The 16,287-nt window shown below is 54.1% G+C and overlaps 4 protein-coding genes across 4 annotated transcripts; 2 read left to right on the top strand and 2 right to left on the bottom strand.

The window, feature by feature from the left end:
• Positions 1-1,791: 1,791 nt before the first annotated feature.
• On the top strand, positions 1,792-3,494 carry BGZ61DRAFT_29378 (sodium bile acid symporter family-domain-containing protein). Its single transcript, XM_046238604.1, has 5 exons — positions 1,792-1,836; positions 1,921-2,370; positions 2,424-2,566; positions 2,616-2,702; positions 2,768-3,494. The coding sequence occupies exons 2-5, from the start codon at positions 2,070-2,072 to the stop codon at positions 3,419-3,421; spliced, it is 1,185 nt and encodes a 394-aa protein (XP_046113000.1). The 5' UTR covers positions 1,792-1,836; positions 1,921-2,069; the 3' UTR covers positions 3,422-3,494.
• A 73-nt stretch (positions 3,495-3,567) lies between these two features.
• Positions 3,568-4,769, bottom strand: BGZ61DRAFT_526202 (uncharacterized protein; the record flags this gene model as incomplete). Its single annotated transcript, XM_046252915.1, has 2 exons — positions 3,568-4,626; positions 4,758-4,769. The coding sequence occupies 2 exons, from the start codon at positions 4,767-4,769 to the stop codon at positions 3,568-3,570; spliced, it is 1,071 nt and encodes a 356-aa protein (XP_046113001.1).
• Positions 4,770-5,790: 1,021 nt separating this feature from the next.
• Positions 5,791-6,252, top strand: BGZ61DRAFT_471558 (bola protein; the record flags this gene model as incomplete). Its single annotated transcript, XM_046248234.1, has 1 exon — positions 5,791-6,252. One exon carries the CDS (start codon positions 5,791-5,793, stop codon positions 6,250-6,252), a length of 462 nt encoding a protein of 153 aa, XP_046113002.1.
• Positions 6,253-9,100: 2,848 nt separating this feature from the next.
• Positions 9,101-16,256, bottom strand: BGZ61DRAFT_339149 (acetyl-CoA carboxylase; the record flags this gene model as incomplete). Its single annotated transcript, XM_046239202.1, has 4 exons — positions 9,101-10,638; positions 10,688-15,543; positions 15,644-15,909; positions 16,062-16,256. 4 exons carry the CDS (start codon positions 16,254-16,256, stop codon positions 9,101-9,103), a joined length of 6,855 nt encoding a protein of 2,284 aa, XP_046113003.1.
• Positions 16,257-16,287: the final 31 nt, after the last annotated feature.

A 16,287-nucleotide genomic window follows, 5' to 3' on the forward strand; every position in this document is an offset into this window, starting at 1 on the left:
GAGACACTTTCTCCAGTAGAGACCGAGAGTCAATTAACCCGAGGCTCTCGCTAGTCGCATAGGTAGAGTCGATATGCGTATGACATCTGGTAAAGGAGCAACTCATCTTCTGCGGCTGACTTGTCCGCTGTGACGCCCCAGCGTACGCCAAGTTCCTCCAGTTTCAAAGTTGTCTGCCCTACTCCTTTCGACCAGGGTTCCTTGGTTGGAAGAGCACGGTTCAAGCTTCCAAGAAACATTGTGAGCAAGGTTATTTGTTCCCAGATAAATTACGGCATTCCCGGTCCCATCCTCATCTCGTCTCGTCTCTGGGGCTCCTTTACTCTACACCGATAATGCTGCCACAAAACCGCCTGCAATGAAACCCGACCAACAATGCACGACGCCGGCACCAAATGCCGTGCGACAGTCGCCGACGCTAGTATTGAGTGTTCCATCGACGCATGTTTCGCAGCAGTCATGTTCTCTCTCGGCCGGGTCTTGTACACGTGTACGAGGCCCCTCACCATGGCGCAGGGATCATAAATCGGCAGATCCACGCGACTGAGAAACATGGAGGACCCGTTGCAGTCGGGCGATGAGCCTGGCGATGGATCAATGCGCCTCGTTGCTTACTCGTTGCCAGTTGGCGAATCTATTTCCAACGCGGTGCCAAGACGACCCACTGAGCCGCAGGCGTAGTGGTAGCTGACAAGGCTGTGATATCTTCAGGCTGCGGTTCATCGCCATCAGCGTCGGTCGATTTGTACGTAGTAGTGCTGATTATTCCTCGGCAACAAACTGTGAGAGACGAAGGATGTCTCAGGCTGTGCTTGTGCGCGGTCATCCCTTGGCGTCATCAGTCGAGGGTATACCCGAAACAAGAGCTTGGTCAGTTGGAATGCTCTACACGAGGTCTCGAATTTATCATCCATCAGTTTGGTTCGTTCGGTCACCGACCTGACTTTTTAAGTCAAACGCGATGTTACAGTATCACATAATTCCAAGGCGCTACGCAGTCGACACATCACCAAGGGGGTCAAGCATAGCCTCGGGCTTTCTAAAAACTCTCCGGTCCAAAAAGATGCTCCATCTCGTGGCTGGGATGAACAAACCCTTTCTGTAGATCCGGCCTTATGAGCTTGGCAATACGCACACCTATTCACGGTACGCAGAAGGTACACACTAATTAGTGCCCAGTTGCAGTATCGCCCTATAAGATAATGATTATGATAAGCAAAATACCTTAATGGCTGCTCGATTAACCTTATAATAATGTTTATTCCGCTCTTCTTTATCCGCTGTGGGTTAGTTAACGCGGTGCTCATACTTAAAGTATGATGCCGTCTCTCTCAGCAACGAATCTGGCATTCGAATTTAAGATGCCCAAAATTGCAATGCGATAGACAAATTGACTTATTTGGCACAAACTTTATCCCCAGACATTCGTTGTCTTTTGTCGCTGCGCTCACATGCGCACATTTGAATAAGCTCACGTGCCATGCATTCCGTTTAGATGTCTAGATGGGCCATTAAGCCCAGCAAGCCCAGCAAGCCCAGCACGCCCAGCGTTTTAAATGGTGTGCTTTAAACGGTCACCATCTCATAATTCTTGCTCCGCATCGGCCTGCCTGCCATTCTTGGCGGCTCCTGTCCTGGTCTCATTTTTTTATTGATCAGAGAAATGCCGGCCGACTTACGGGGCAAGCTAGTCCTGGGAACCTGTCATGCCCCGGCCCTCATTGGTTGAGCGCAACGAGACAAGATTCCGTGAGGGAAACCCGTCTCTGTGATTCTACACCGACGCTCGATCAAGAAACCTCGAGGTTTATAATCAAGAGATACCTGGATGTTCTGGTATAAATATCCTCTCTTTTTATTTTCATTCTGTACTGCTTGAAGAAGTCAAACCTTGAGTATCCTCTTACCTTCCTCTGCAAGAAACCCCGATTATCGGACATCCTCGAACTACACCAACGACACTACATTTCTTGACACCCTCGATACAATCTACCACTGCTTCGAGCACGATCACCTCGAAGAACTTTGTATACACCAGCAAGACTCCAACTGACCTCTCTACGAACAATATGCTTAAAGAAACCACCAACCCTCCTGTCACCCCTCAGGATGACACCCCAACTCGATCCGAAAACGAAGTCGAAATAACAAACAACGTCCCCAGAGACGTGGAGAGCCATGTTGTGCGAGGAGAAAAGGCCAGCGGGTCCAAGAATGCTTCTGCGTTCAAGTCCCTCGGCTGGCTGGATCGCTTCCTCGCCGTGTGGATCTTGCTTGCCATGGTTGTGGGCATCATCCTGGGCAACTTCGTCTCTGGAATCGGGGAGGCCTTGGAGAAGGGCAAGTTCGTCGGCGTTTCGGTTCCCATCGGTATGACCCTTTCCTACGTGCCTGGTTTGGGCTTGGCTCACATCTGTTTGTAGCTGTTGGCTTGCTCGTTATGATGTACCCAATCCTGTGCAAAGTACGGTACGAATCTTTGCATGAGATACTCTCACATCGGGAGATTTGGAAGCAGATTCTCTTCAGCATCTTCATCAACTGGATCGTGGCACCGTTCTTGATGGTGGGTTTCTAGGCAAATATTGATACGGAGTGATATTGACAGATACCAGCTGGGCCTCGCGTGGGCATTTCTCCCCGATGAGCCTGAACTCCGCATCGGCCTCATCCTTGTGGGTCTGGCAAGATGCATCGCCATGGTACGTACTATCTTTATCTCTCTATTATTTCCCCTCCAGATGTAAGAAGCTGACAAGTGCTGTAGGTCCTGATTTGGAATGGCCTCGCTGGAGGCGATAGCGAGTACTGTGCAATCTTAGTGGCCATCAACTCCATCCTCCAGATGGTCCTTTATGCGCCCATGTCCGTCTTCTTCATCCGAGTCATTAGCGGAGAGGCGGACGACACTGATGTCTCATACTCGATCGTGGCTCGAAGCGTCGCCGTGTTTCTCGGCATCCCACTAGGGGCTGCTGTCGTCACGCGGTTCTCACTGCGTGCGATGCTAGGGTTGGATTGGTACGAGCGCATCTTCATCAGGTTTGCTTCTCCTTGGTCGCTCATCGGGCTCCTGTATACCATCCTAGTGCTATTCGCGTCGCAGGGCCACCAGGTCGTCCACCAAGTCGTGTCCGTTGTGCGCGTTGCAGCGCCTCTTGTGGTGTACTTTGTCATCATCTTCTTTGCCACGCTTCTCGTGGCGCGTCATGCCGGGTTTGGATACCCTCTGTCGACTACCCAGAGCTTCACAGCCGCGAGCAACAACTTTGAGCTGGCGATTGCGGTGGCGATTGCAACCTACGGGCCGAGCAGTGACCAGGCTCTCGCTGCCACGGTAGGCCCATTGATCGAGGTTCCGGTTCTGTTGGCCCTGGTTTACCTCCTCCGCTGGGTTTCGGGAAGATGGAACTGGGTGTAGTGGTTGTATTCACCCGCTGTATTGAAGGCCGTGGGTATCCTTTATCGAGGCATGATTGCGGCTAGGATGAACCAGATACTCCATAAATAAATGCTGAATTCGCTTGATCCCTTGACAATTTTCCGGCAAACTTGCAGACGGAAATTTCATGTCATGTCGTCCATCAGCTGAAGCAGGTCGGTATTGCGGACCATGCAGTTCTTACTGTCAGAGCAGCCAAGCGCTGCCAACGCAATGTTGTCATCGGGGTAGCCACGAAGCCGAGCGAGGATTGTGGCAGCTTCCACGCAGTGCATCTTATTTGATGGGTCAGATGCAGAAGGATTTGATGCAAAAGGAACTTGTGCCTGTTGGTGAGGATTCGGTTGGGGTTGGCATGTCGAGACCTGGCCAGTTCGAGGGTTGAGACAACACGCAGGCTCCTGGTTGGGTTCCGGCTGAGGGAAACCCGCTGGTTTTGGTTCTGGTCGAGACCGAGAAACGCCGACCGGCTGATCCAGCTCCATGAGAGACGGACCGTTACCACCGCAGCCTGGTGGTCTGACTGGTGGGAGTTCCGACCGCGAGTTGATATGCTGCGGATGTCGACTAGGAACGACGTTGCTGAGCGGGGAAATGGGGACGGATGAGGCGTGTGGTTGCAAACATTGCAGTGGCTTGGGTGCAATAGGGATGGGTGATGCGCGGGATGAGACTGAGGCGGAAGCCGAGACAGGTCTGGAGACCGGGATGGAGGCTGATATTGACGGCGTGGCCGTTATTGACGACGATGAGAATGGAGATGTGCGCGAGAGCTGCTGCTGGGACATCTCCAGCCGGGGATCGTAGTATACTTGACGTAGCGGCGGATCTAGGGGGATGTCTCTCCGATCCGACAAGTCTTCCCGGGCAATCAAAGGCATTATTTGAGGTTGAAGTTGAGGTTGAGGTTGAGGTTGAGGCAGCGTCTGAACTGCCATCCTCGCCGCTTGCAGATGGGCCTCCACCTCGTCCGGCGGCACGCCCTTAGCCGCGAGCAGGCCCTTCAGTGCGGCGTTTTCAGCCGCCACCTCGCGCGCAACACGCTGCATGTCGAGCGTGGCTTGCGCATCGCGGCGCTCGTAGTCCCGGACGCGGCCCTGCAGCTCCTCGAGCAGCTCGCGGTGGCGTGCGCGCGACCGGCGCTGGTTCTCGCGGTTGAGAGCCAGAGACTCTGGCGTGCGGTGCTGTTGCTGAGGTTAGAGAGAGAGAGGCGAGGGAGAGAGTGACGGAGTGAAGTTTTGGGTCATGTTGGGGCACGAGCGTTGAGCTTGACACAGGGGACCGGACTGCACTGGAATACAAGAAGACGGCTTACCTTTCGGGGCATCTAGAATACCCGAGTAGATCAAAGTCGCCCTCGCTCGTCTCTGACAACTCAAGTTGTGAATGATGCAAGTAAAAACCCGGTTGACTAAGGATCCAGTGTATTAAAAAAAAGACGCCGCGTGTACTCACACACCTCCAGAACCGCCAGAACACAAAGCCACTGGGCCCCGATCATATACCCGCGTCAGGCTCAGGCCCAGCTCGTTGTTTACGACACGGCCATCCAGCATTCACACGGCCTAGCTAATGAGAATGCATCGATTTGTTTTAACCTTGTGCTGCCCGTCTCGTCGTCTCGTTGCAGGGCGCTCGCTACCGTCGTGCGGTTCTTACATAAAGACTAAAGCAGGGCGTTCCGAATCGAGCCAAGCGAGCTTCGTTTCCGCTGCATCGCCTTTCCCTCCTGAGAAGCTCATGCCTGCGCAGGACGTGGGACAGGGCGCCTCTCCACGTGGGGGGCTCATGGAACTCCCAGCCGCGCTGGGTTCATGCCGGGTTCATGGGGTTGAGGAATCGTCTTGAGTCGCGACTCTTGCGCCAATCATCTCACTGCCGATTGAGATGACTTGCTTCTCAGCCGCTCTGCGCAATGCAGGCTCTCGCGGCATCCAACCTCCCGGCAGGCTGATATCCACCAGTTCACCCCCAAAACCCCAAAGAGGAAAACGGAGAAAAAGCAACGAAAGGAGGAGCAGTCCATCCTCCAGCTCAACTAATCCGACTTCCCCGATTACCAACACCTATCCACTCTTTTCCCACCCTCTCCCACGGCTTCTCTTGGCGGCCGGACTCTCGCTGTCTGCGGCGGGCCGAGGAGGGAGCCTGTCACTGTACGGCAACTAACAAGCTAACTGCCTGATTAAGTAATAATCCCCACTTTTCGTTTCTCCAGTTTCTCAACTCCACACTCTTGCTCTTCCATGCGAATCTCAATTGCCGACAACCGCTGCAGTTAATTCCGCTGTCAACTTTTCTTCTCAACAACTATAATCGCAGTATCAATTGCAATCTCCGTCTTCAACATGATTTGCAACGCCTGTCGTGCTGGCCTGCGCACCGCCCGCGCCAATCCCCTCCGCACAATTGCCCTCCGCGCATCATCGGTATCCTCATCGACGTCCTCACCGTCCTCTCGCCTTATCGCCGCAATCACTCTCCAGTCAACGTCCTTCACGCGCTCCTTCTCCGCTTCCCGCACCCTCCGCTCGGTCTCCGCCACAATCGACGAAGAGCTCCCTTCTATGTCCCCCGCCGAGAGCGCCATCGCGGAGCTCCTTGCCGAGAAGCTCTCCCCGACGCAACTGCTCGTCCAGGACGTCTCGGGCGGCTGCGGTAGCATGTACGCCATCGACATCACCTCGCCGGCGTTCCGTGGCCAGACCATCCTCAAGCAGCAGCGCATGGTGAATGCGGCGCTGGGCGATCTTGTCAAGGGCTGGCATGGTGTGCAGATCCGAACCAAGGTTCCTGCGGAGGATGCTTGAAGAGCGGGCACGAGACATGAACGAAAACAATGAATTATGGGCTACGAATGGGAGAGTTATCAAAGGTGTATGATTATGATTTCGGGTCTAAATGTGTCTGGATGTACGACGGGAGCGGTGGCTCAGGCATTAAGATCCGAAGGCCTCCCTGCAAAACAGTTGGGAAGGACCTCGGCGGGCGAATGAAGCAATAAGGATAGAGGATGAGTGGGAAGAAGCCAAACAACGACAAATGGAGTTGTGCTCATTGGATATATTCAAGAGACGGAAGCATTCACGAGTTGATGACCTCTATTTTCCATTAATCAGCACCGACCGTGGTGGATGGGACGGCAGATGGCACCCATCACAATGTATCATATACCCTTGTGCTGTCACAAGCGAGAGGGACTTTGCATCCTACCTTGTATACAACGAAATAAAACCACTCTACTCACCGCTGTTCATGTCCAAATCGTTGCTCATCTCCACATCAAGAATCAATCACTCTCTGTCCTTGCCATACCCACGCTGGCCAACTGGAGGGCTCTGAATCTAGGCGCATGGCGTATGTGGTGTCGATAGCAACCTTTGCCTCTGTCTGGGAATAGTCAAATTGGGCGTCACGGGTCGAAGTTCCATTTCTCGATGACACATCTCGCTCGCTCAGTTTGTTTGTCTCGCAGAACTGACCCTCCACGTGAAGAGATGAGCAAGAGAAATGGTTTGGTTAGGATGCACCAAGTTTGCTGCTGGACGGTAGAAAATTGAGCACTACTGCTCCGAACCCCAAACTCGCACTGATCTCGTGCCTGATTCACAGCATAAAGCCCATTACCTTTTCAACGAAACCAGAACTCTGCTTCTCCTCCAATCTTCCCACATCATCAGAACCAAAAAAAAAAACCATCGCGAACCAAGAAAAGAGATTCCCGGTACAGTCTCCTTTCATCCGCTTTTATGTTGAGGGGAATGCTAATAATACTCAGATCCCAAGATGAGCTTCGCAAGAATTATCACTTGGATACATAGTGCGACTATGCACGAGAGACTCCTATCCTCTCAAGACGGGAGACCTGTGGATACCAAGAATACAGTGAGTTTGAAGTTGTAAGCGAAGATTTTGTACTGATTATTTTTGCTAGATCAATACCGACATCCGAGCGACCCCTTGCCTGCCATGTACCAAGATGATGGCAGGAGACGTTTCGGGAATGGCAGCAAACACCTCTGTATGCTGCGGGGCTCTAGGATTCCTCCGTTGCTCAAATTGTGTTTTCCAAGGGTATGACTGTGAGCAGGTAGGCAATAGCCCATTCGTGTTTGTATTAATCCGGTGTACTGATCCATTTAGATTACGAACCACAGTGTTCGGGAGAAAGCCAACGAGCTTGCTGCTGCCCACCATGCATTCTATTGCACTAGAGATGCCACCTGTCCTCCTGTATGTATCACATTGTGCTCATATAGCTTTTACTGATAATTTTAGCCTTCTCAAGTCCAGAGACTTGCCCGGGGGTTTCGTGACCTTCTCCTACTTCATGGCAACCGGGAAACTCAAAATGAGCTCGACTGAGGCTAATGGGGAGTATGGCACGGATTTCGATGATAACCTACAGACTCCCTCTGATCATGGGGACGTTAAAGTTAACGTTGCGGAGAGCGAAGAGGATGGCAATGGTTGCGGTGCTTCTGAGAATACTGGGGAATTAATACACAATGGTAGGGAGTTCTACAATTAACAACAAGGAGATGTTGCGAAACTAAGTCCATCTGATGTCAAATTGCCACAACCTCAAGCTAGTAGCACTCAGATTTGCAGACTTAGCGACATCCATAAAGTTGAAGACCAGAACACCCATGCCCAACACAATCCTATCCATAAAGCCATCCAACTCTTAGCCCAAGTTGACGTCCAAATCGTCGTCCAACGCGTCATCTTCTAGATCACTGTCGTGTGTGATGCCCTCGCCTGTATCTTTGAAGTGCAATTCCTCCAACTGAGCATCAAACGCCCTTGGGGTGATGGTCTCGTCAACCCATTGGCGAGGCATCTGAATACCGAGAAACATACTCTTTCACTTCGGCAAAATGATTCATGAAAGTAGGACTTCATGAAGTTACTCACCTATGCCTCAACGGGGATGTTGTTGTCCCCGTCAACACGGTCCCTAAGCATGGTGAGCCGCCGTGGCCACCCTGTTCGCACCTGTCGTTGGTGAATAAGAGTGTAATCGTAAATGTAAGTGGCTTGCGTGGGTAAATATGGAGAGGCATGCCTGGAACTCGGTGTACTTGGACTGCATGTCGGTTTTGACTTCAAAGTCTTCATCTCCATGCACAGTGGCCATTCTCCCGATGCAGACCTGAGAGAACAATTTCAAGAAGACGGTGGTTGGATTGTCCTCTATCAGATGGTGGCTGTTGCAGAATCCGATCATTCGTGTGTACCTGGTGAACATAATAAGCCAAAGCAGCTCTCCCAGCGGCATCAAACTTGCCATCACAATGTATGATATACCCTCGTTCTCTCAACAAGCCACAGGAAGTTTGGGACCCTACTTGTATGTAACAAAATATGACCACTCTGCTCACCGCTGTCAACTCCACATTAAGAATCAGTAACTGAAAAGCAGAGGAAAACAGGCACACATGTTTAAGTCAAATGTAGATATTGAATCATGCTTGAAACTATCGAGTCCCTGACGCCTGTTACACAATCCGCCCATGGTTTCTATCCTCCGTCGTGGCTCTAACAAAGTCTTGATAAGATGGCAACATAAACCACAATGCCTCATGAATCACCTCTAAACACAATACACAAATGCTCCCAAAGTCTACCTCTTCCCAGTATCCCTTCTCTCTGCATCTACTGCTGGAGATACTTGAGGATCTGGTCCCGCTCCTCAACAGGCATGACCCTCAGCACCTCGCGCACACCGGTCCATCCAGCCTTGGCGTGTCCTCGGACCACACTGGCGACCTCAGCGGCAAGCACCTCTGACTTGAGGGCATCCACCTTCTCTCCAATCATCTTACGCTCCGACTCGTACCACTCCGTCACGGCACGGTCGTCCTTCTCCCAGTCGACAATGCCAGACCAGCTGCGCAAAAGGTGCAGGTACTTCTCGCGGACCTCGGTGGTCTTGGAAGTGCTCTGGGTGCCAGAGGCGTTGAGAATGCTGGCCGTCATACGTCGGAGGATGTACTCCTCGTTGAGACGACGGCGCAGACGCCAATAGAAGTATCGGCGAGCGTTGGTCCACTCCAAGACCTCGCGGATGACACCCTTGGCCTTCATGCGGCCTGCGCGATCGTGAAGGTCGGCGAACTGCACAGCGATCTGAGCGTAGACCGGCAGCAGCTGCTTCTCACGGAACGACATCTTCTTCTTAATCTCGTCGGTCTCCTCCTGAGACAGGCTAAGATCCTCAAGCTGCTTCTTGAGGCCGGCGTAGGTGGGGTCCATGCGGGCCATGGTCGCGATCTGCTTGTCCTTGCGGTACTTGATACCGACCATACCCTCGGGCTCCAAGACACCACCGCGGGCCTCCTCGTCGGCATACATTTCCATGGCAACGGGGTTGATCGTAGGGTCGACGACGACCCAAGATCCACCACGAAGCTCACCATGGGGAGGAATGTAGACGAAGATGGGCTGCTCGAACTTGACGAGGGCATCGACGATGAAGGAACCGTACTTGAGGACCTCGTTGTACATGTCGCGCTGGCCACCAGAGAAACCACGCCAGTTGGCAAGGATCATCAGAGGAAGCTGCTCACCATTGTTGAAGTCGTTGATCGCCTGAGCAGTCTTGAAGGCCGAGTTGGGGTACCAAACACCACCAGCCTCGTTGGTAAGCTGCTCGATGGAGTCGGGGTTGGCGGGATCGGCGGGAGTAATGTTCTCCACCGAGCGAGTCTCGACCGCGATGACACCCATGGGGATACCACCAAGGCGAGCACGTCCGACAACTACGGTCTTGGCCCAGCCGCCAAGGGTCTCAACGAATGAGTCCTTGTCGAACAGACCAGGTTCGAAGCCATCGTCGCCATCGCGACCGCCAATCATCCACCGGACATCGTAAGGCTGCTTCTGGGGAGGCGTGTACACGATATCACGGTCCCAGTCGTCAACACTGGGGCTAACAGGGACAGGGCTGTTGCGCTTCTCGGGAACAAACGACATCCACTCGACAATCTTGGAGATACCAGCAAAGTCGTCATTGGCAGTCATGTGGGAGACACCGTTGCGGTACATGATCTGAGTACCACCCAACTGCAGGTTAGAGGTGTAAACCTCGCGACCAAGCAGGTTGTTCAGGGCAGGGGCACCAGTAAGGATAATGGGCTGACCCTCGATCTGAACGGCTCGCTGACCGAGACGGACGAGGTAGGCACCAATACCTGAATTACGTTAGATATACACTTCTCAAGGTTGTAGATAATAACTTACCAACTGATCGGCAGGTGACCAGGGTAACGGTGAAGATGTCGTTGTAGGCTCTGCTGGTCGCACCGGCGATGAGACCAGATCCCCTCAAGCACTCAACACCGAGACCCTCCTCCTTGCCAATGACGGTGACGATCTTGTGTCGCTTCTCGCCATCCTCCGAGATCTCCTCGGTGATGACATCCTTCTCGAAACGCTTCTTGGACTCGTCGTCAAGGTACAGGTAGCGGAAACCGGTATCCTGCTTATTGACGTCGTTCCAGGCGACCTTGAAGTAGCCCATGAGCTCGTCGGCGAGACCGAGACGAGCACCAGAGTTGGCCGACAGGTAGATACGGGGGATACCCAGCTTGCGGGCCAGCTCCGTGCACTTGTGGAAGAAGTCATCCTCCTTGGGTCCGAACGAACCAATCTTGTAGGTAATATCGTTCGCAATGACGATGAAGCGACGGCCGTTGGGGTACTCGGGAGTTCGGGCCCGGAAGATCCAACCAACCATACCGCAAGTGTTGGTACCAGGCTCACGGTTCACTTCATCAAGGTTGTCCTTGTCATCAAGGACAAGCTCGGTGAAGGTGATGCAGTCACCGGGCTTAGGCGCCTGGGCAGCCAGGGTAGGCTGCTCCTTGGTAGCCTTGGCCCAGGTGTTCTGAATAGCCTGGCGGAACAGCTCGGGGAAATCATAAACGTACTGAGTACCCATGAGATGGGCCTTGTATCGCTTAGGCTGGAGCCAGTTCTTGGTGGCGTACGGGGTCGAAACGGGCATCAAGTGCATGGGACCCTTCTCCTTGGTACCACCAATGCTGTGGAAAACCCACTCGCCCTTCTCGGACTTGCGCTCCGCATACATGTCGACGTCGACAACATATCCGGAGGTGTTGGTGATAACGACACGGAGAGGGTAAGGCTGCTCAGTCTGAGGATCGGTGCAAATGATGCGGATCTCGACCTGAGAAACACGGAGTCGCCAAGCACGAAGACCGAATCGGTCCAAGAAGCCCTGGAGACTCTCCTCAACCTCACGAGGCTGAAGCTGGAAGACGGGAGTGAAGTTGATGAAGATATGGTTCAGATCGGAGTTGTTGTTGCCGACAATCTCAAGGGCGTCAAAGATGTCGTTAATGACACGATCGGCCTCAGAGATCAGGTACTCGGCAGTGGGGATCTCGTCACGGAGACGACCAGGTCGAATAACAGCACGAGTAAAGTATCGCTTGTCAGTGTCCACAGTCTTGCCAATACCCTCATAAACGTGGATATTCTTGTTCTCAGTGAACACCGGCTTAATGTGGAACTTGGCAAGACGAGCAAGCTCAAGCTGGAAAGCAAGAGCAGGCTCGCTGTGTCGAATACTGTCGTCCTCGTTGTACTCAGGACCACGGAAGGTGTAGTATCCGGGGTACGAGCCGTCGCTGCGACCGCAGATGAAAGTCAAGCGACGAACACGACGAGCCAAAAGCTCATCCTTGTACAGCTGAACAATGGGAACGATGCGCTCCAGGGTATCTTGATCACCGCGGCTCTCAGCATCTCGGATAGCGACGTTGATAACAGCAGAAAGCTCCTCAGCGTCGTGTTGCTTGGGCTGCGCAGGCTTGCGCTTGCCGCTCAGGTCGGGGATCAGGCCAGGAGTGGTGCGCGACTTCTTCTGCTTCTGCTCATAGGCGAGAGCCTCGAGGGCCTTACCGATCAGGTCCTCAGCATCATCAATGTACTTGCAGGGGACGATAACACCCCTGCGGGTGGGCTCCTCTTCCCACTTGTGAGACAGGTAGGACATGTCACTAATCGAGTGGATTCGGTTGAACTTGAACTCTCCACCCAGGGGGGTAGCAGGCGTGGAGGGAGCAGCGGACTGGATAGGCAGACCGAACTCGGACTGTCCAATCTTTCGGAGCTGGAAATCCCAAGAGACGAACTGGGGCAGGTCGTTCTCATCCTGGTGATACTCGATCTGCTTCAAGATGTACGCACGATAGGCACGTCGGACATAAACCTCGAGCGAAGCCAGGGAAACCCAGGAGTCGTCGTGGGCGAAGAAGAGGGGCAAGACATCGAAGACGGTGTACTTAGAGTCAACCACCTCCTTGATAATGTCCAAGCTAGGCTCCCGGTGGTCCCAACCAGTCTCTCCGTATCGAGACTCGATGACGGAAGAGCGCAGGATGTGCTCCATCTGTGCGGTTCGCTCCTCCAGGGAAGGAAGGGAGCACTGGATCATAATCTCACGAGCCTTGAGCGAGACCTTGGAGGTCGAGCGCGAGACTTGCAGCTCGGTGAGCTTGCGGAGAGTATCACGGAGGCTCTTAGCGATGTTGCTAACGTTAGGCTTGTTGGGGCGGTACTCCTCGAGGATGGCGAGGATGAGCGAGCTCTTTGCGCTGACACGGCTGTGGGAGAGAACGGTCTGGACAACCTTGGGGATGTCCTCCTTGTTCTGGTCACGGAGCTTCAAGACAACCGCGTCCTCCTGGGGCTGGTTCATGAAGAGCACCTCAACCTCAAAGTATTGCTCGAGCAGATCCCGGATGACAGCAAGCTCACGAGCCTTCTGACCATCGGCGTACATCTCGAGGACGTCGGTCAGGGGAGCAAGAGTAGTCTTGAGGAGGGAAACATCGCCATCAGCGACATTCTCCTCGAGGAACTTCTGGAACGCCTTGCTCAGAGACTTGGCAGGGAATTCAGCGTGTCGAGACTTGGCGCGGTCGACGATCTGGGTAAACTGCACATCGAGCTTGTTGGGCATACGAGCGTGCAGCGCCGAGAACTGAGCGTTCCACTCGCTGTAGGGCAGCTCGGCATCGCGAAGGACCTCAATCAGCGCCTTGAGGGTGGGGACCATAATGACTGAGTTGTCATAACCAGCCAGGATGTTGTTCAGGGTGCTGTGAAGGAGGGTGAAGCGCTGAGCTGGCTTGTTGCCGACGATGACAGGCGCGGCGTAGTCGGGGAGCTTGTCAACGAAGGCTTGAGCCTGCTTAACGCGAGTGGGGTCGTCAAGCGCAAGTATACCAAGAATGTCACCCGCCTCGAGGGTAGCTCCGGGCTGCTTGATGAGCTGCACCATGCCGTCCTCCTGGGCAATGAGAGGCATGTACATCTTCATGACCTCAACCTCGGCGTAGGTCTGGCCAGCACGGACATGAGCACCGTTCTCGACGGTGTACTTGACCAGCTTACCAGGGCTGGGAGATCGGAGCTGGGTAGGGTCGTTCTCCTGCTCCAACAAGCAAGTCTTGCTGTCGACGGAGAGACGAGTGGCACCAACCTCCTCCTTCCAGTAGACGTTGTGACTGCGTCCGTCGAGAAGGATAAGAAGACCACCGTCACTCAGGGCACGGACACCAACCGAGCACTTGGAACCGTTGATGAAAAGGTGGTAGCTGTCAGCACTGGCGCGGGTAGCCGTGAACTTGTAACGGAAGCCCTCATAGATGAAGTCGATGGTAAAGACAGTCTTGAGGATCTCCTTGGAAGGGACCTGACCCTTCTCGAGGCCAGCGCGGTACTCGGCCAAGGAGTTTTCGCTCGCAATGTGGGCCTTGGTGATGGCACCGCACACGACGGCAAGCATGGTGTCAGGTCGCTCAGCAGTGAGACGCTTGGAGATGAGCTCATCCAGCCAGCCAGTGGAGATGGTGTTGTCCTCGAAGGCCTCAGTCTCGAGAAGCTTGATGAGGTACTCAACGGTGGTTCTGAAATCACCACGAATGCTCAGCTCCTTGAGAGCGATGACCATGTGTTTCCGTGAAGCTGATCGGTTCTCACCATAGGCGAAGATGTGACCGAACTGACTGTCGGAGAAACTGTGAATACCACCCTGGGCCGCAACGGAGAAGTAACCCCAGACATTGGAACTACTTCGGAAGTTGAGCTCGTGCATAACACCATTGGACGGCTTGAAGCCCTCACCGGGATCTTCGGAGGTGATTCGGCAGGCCGTGCAGTGACCCTTGGGACGGGGTCGTCGCTGGCTCTGGGAGGTGCTCTCGTTCTTGAAGTTGAAGTCAATGTCGCTCGAGGTCTTTGGGTCGACACCGTACAACAATCGAATGTCGCGGATTCTGTGGAGGGGAAGACCCATGGCAATCTGCAGCTGGGCGGCGGGCAAGTTGACACCACTGACCATCTCGGTGGTGGGATGCTCGACCTGAAGTCTGGGGTTGAGCTCCAGGAAGTAGAACTTGTCGTCGGAGTGAGAGTAGAGGTACTCGACAGTACCGGCAGAGACGTAACCGACCAGCTTTCCAAGACGGACGGCGGCATCCTCCATGGCCTTGAAGGTGTCCTCCTTGGCGATGGTGACGGGCGCTTCCTCGATAATCTTCTGGTGACGTCGCTGAACGGAGCAATCTCGACCGAAGAGGGAGATGTTGTTGCCGTACTGATCAGCCAGCAGCTGGACCTCGAGATGGCGGGCGTTGCCAGCCAGCTTCATGATGAAGATGGGAGATCCGGGAATCTCGCTAGCGGCGGCCTTGTAGAGCTCCTCGAAGCCTTCCTCGGAATCGGCTTTTCGGATACCCTTGCCACCACCACCCTCGGAGGCCTTGATCATGATGGGAAAGCCAATCTCCTTGGCCTTCTCGAGACCCTCCTCCCACGAGTTCACGCAGCCCTTCTGGTAGACATCATCGGCAACAGTGACGATGCCCTTGTCGTCCAGCTCGACTTCTTTCACGCCGGTTCCTGACCAGGGAATGCATGGTACGTCGGCGTGTTGTGCTACAATCGTGGAGGAAATCTTGTCACCAAGCGATCGCATGGCAGACCCGGGAGGGCCAATGAAGACAATCTTCTTGGGGGAGGCGGCCAGCGACTCTGGCAGCTTAGGGTTCTCGGAGGCGTGGCCCCTGTGACACAATTGTAAGCTTCCGCGATTGACGACGGAGCCCGCTCGTCTTGGTGGGGGTGAAACCGAGTCGGGCGGGAAACTGTTGGGGAATCACTCACCATCCAGCCCACACCGCGTGGACGTTCATGCGCTCGGCAATATCCACGATCAATTCCACGTTGGCATAGTTGTGGTTGTTTGTGCCTCCGGGGACCTCGACGTAGTGGTCGGCCATTCGGATGTAGTCTGCGTTGGACGCCAGATCTTCGGGGGTAGCCATGACGGTGAAGTGAATGGCTCGCTCGTCGCCGAACGTCTCGTAGGCCCATTTTCGGACTGATCGGATCTCCTTGACGGCGGCGATACCGTTGTTGGCAATGAGAACCTAAGGAGTAGCTTCTAGTCAGCAAGCTGTCCCGTCGCACAGGACCAATGTTCCAGGGCGGTACCCAAACAAACCCCACGGTGTTGGGATTTGGTCCCAAGCCCGCGAAACGGTTGGGAGCGCGCGGAAAGCACTCGGAGGGGGATTCTCACATTGGTGATGACGGTGTGACCGTAGTTTTGGGCGACAAAGTCCTTGACCTTGCTGGGGGCGGCGTTGGACAACCGGTTGCCCCCTATGAAGTGGTCCGCAATGCTGAACTTCTCGGCATACGACACCTTGCCATTGACGTAGGGCACCGACCGCCCATTGGCACCATCGTGGGCACCAGCTGAGATATCAGTCATGGCTGTTTCGGTATGTGTATGTGTGAAGGAG

This window comes from Ilyonectria robusta (assembly GCF_021365365.1).
Source record: "Ilyonectria robusta strain PMI_751 chromosome Unknown BGZ61scaffold_1, whole genome shotgun sequence".
Classification (NCBI taxonomy): domain Eukaryota; kingdom Fungi; phylum Ascomycota; class Sordariomycetes; order Hypocreales; family Nectriaceae; genus Ilyonectria; species Ilyonectria robusta.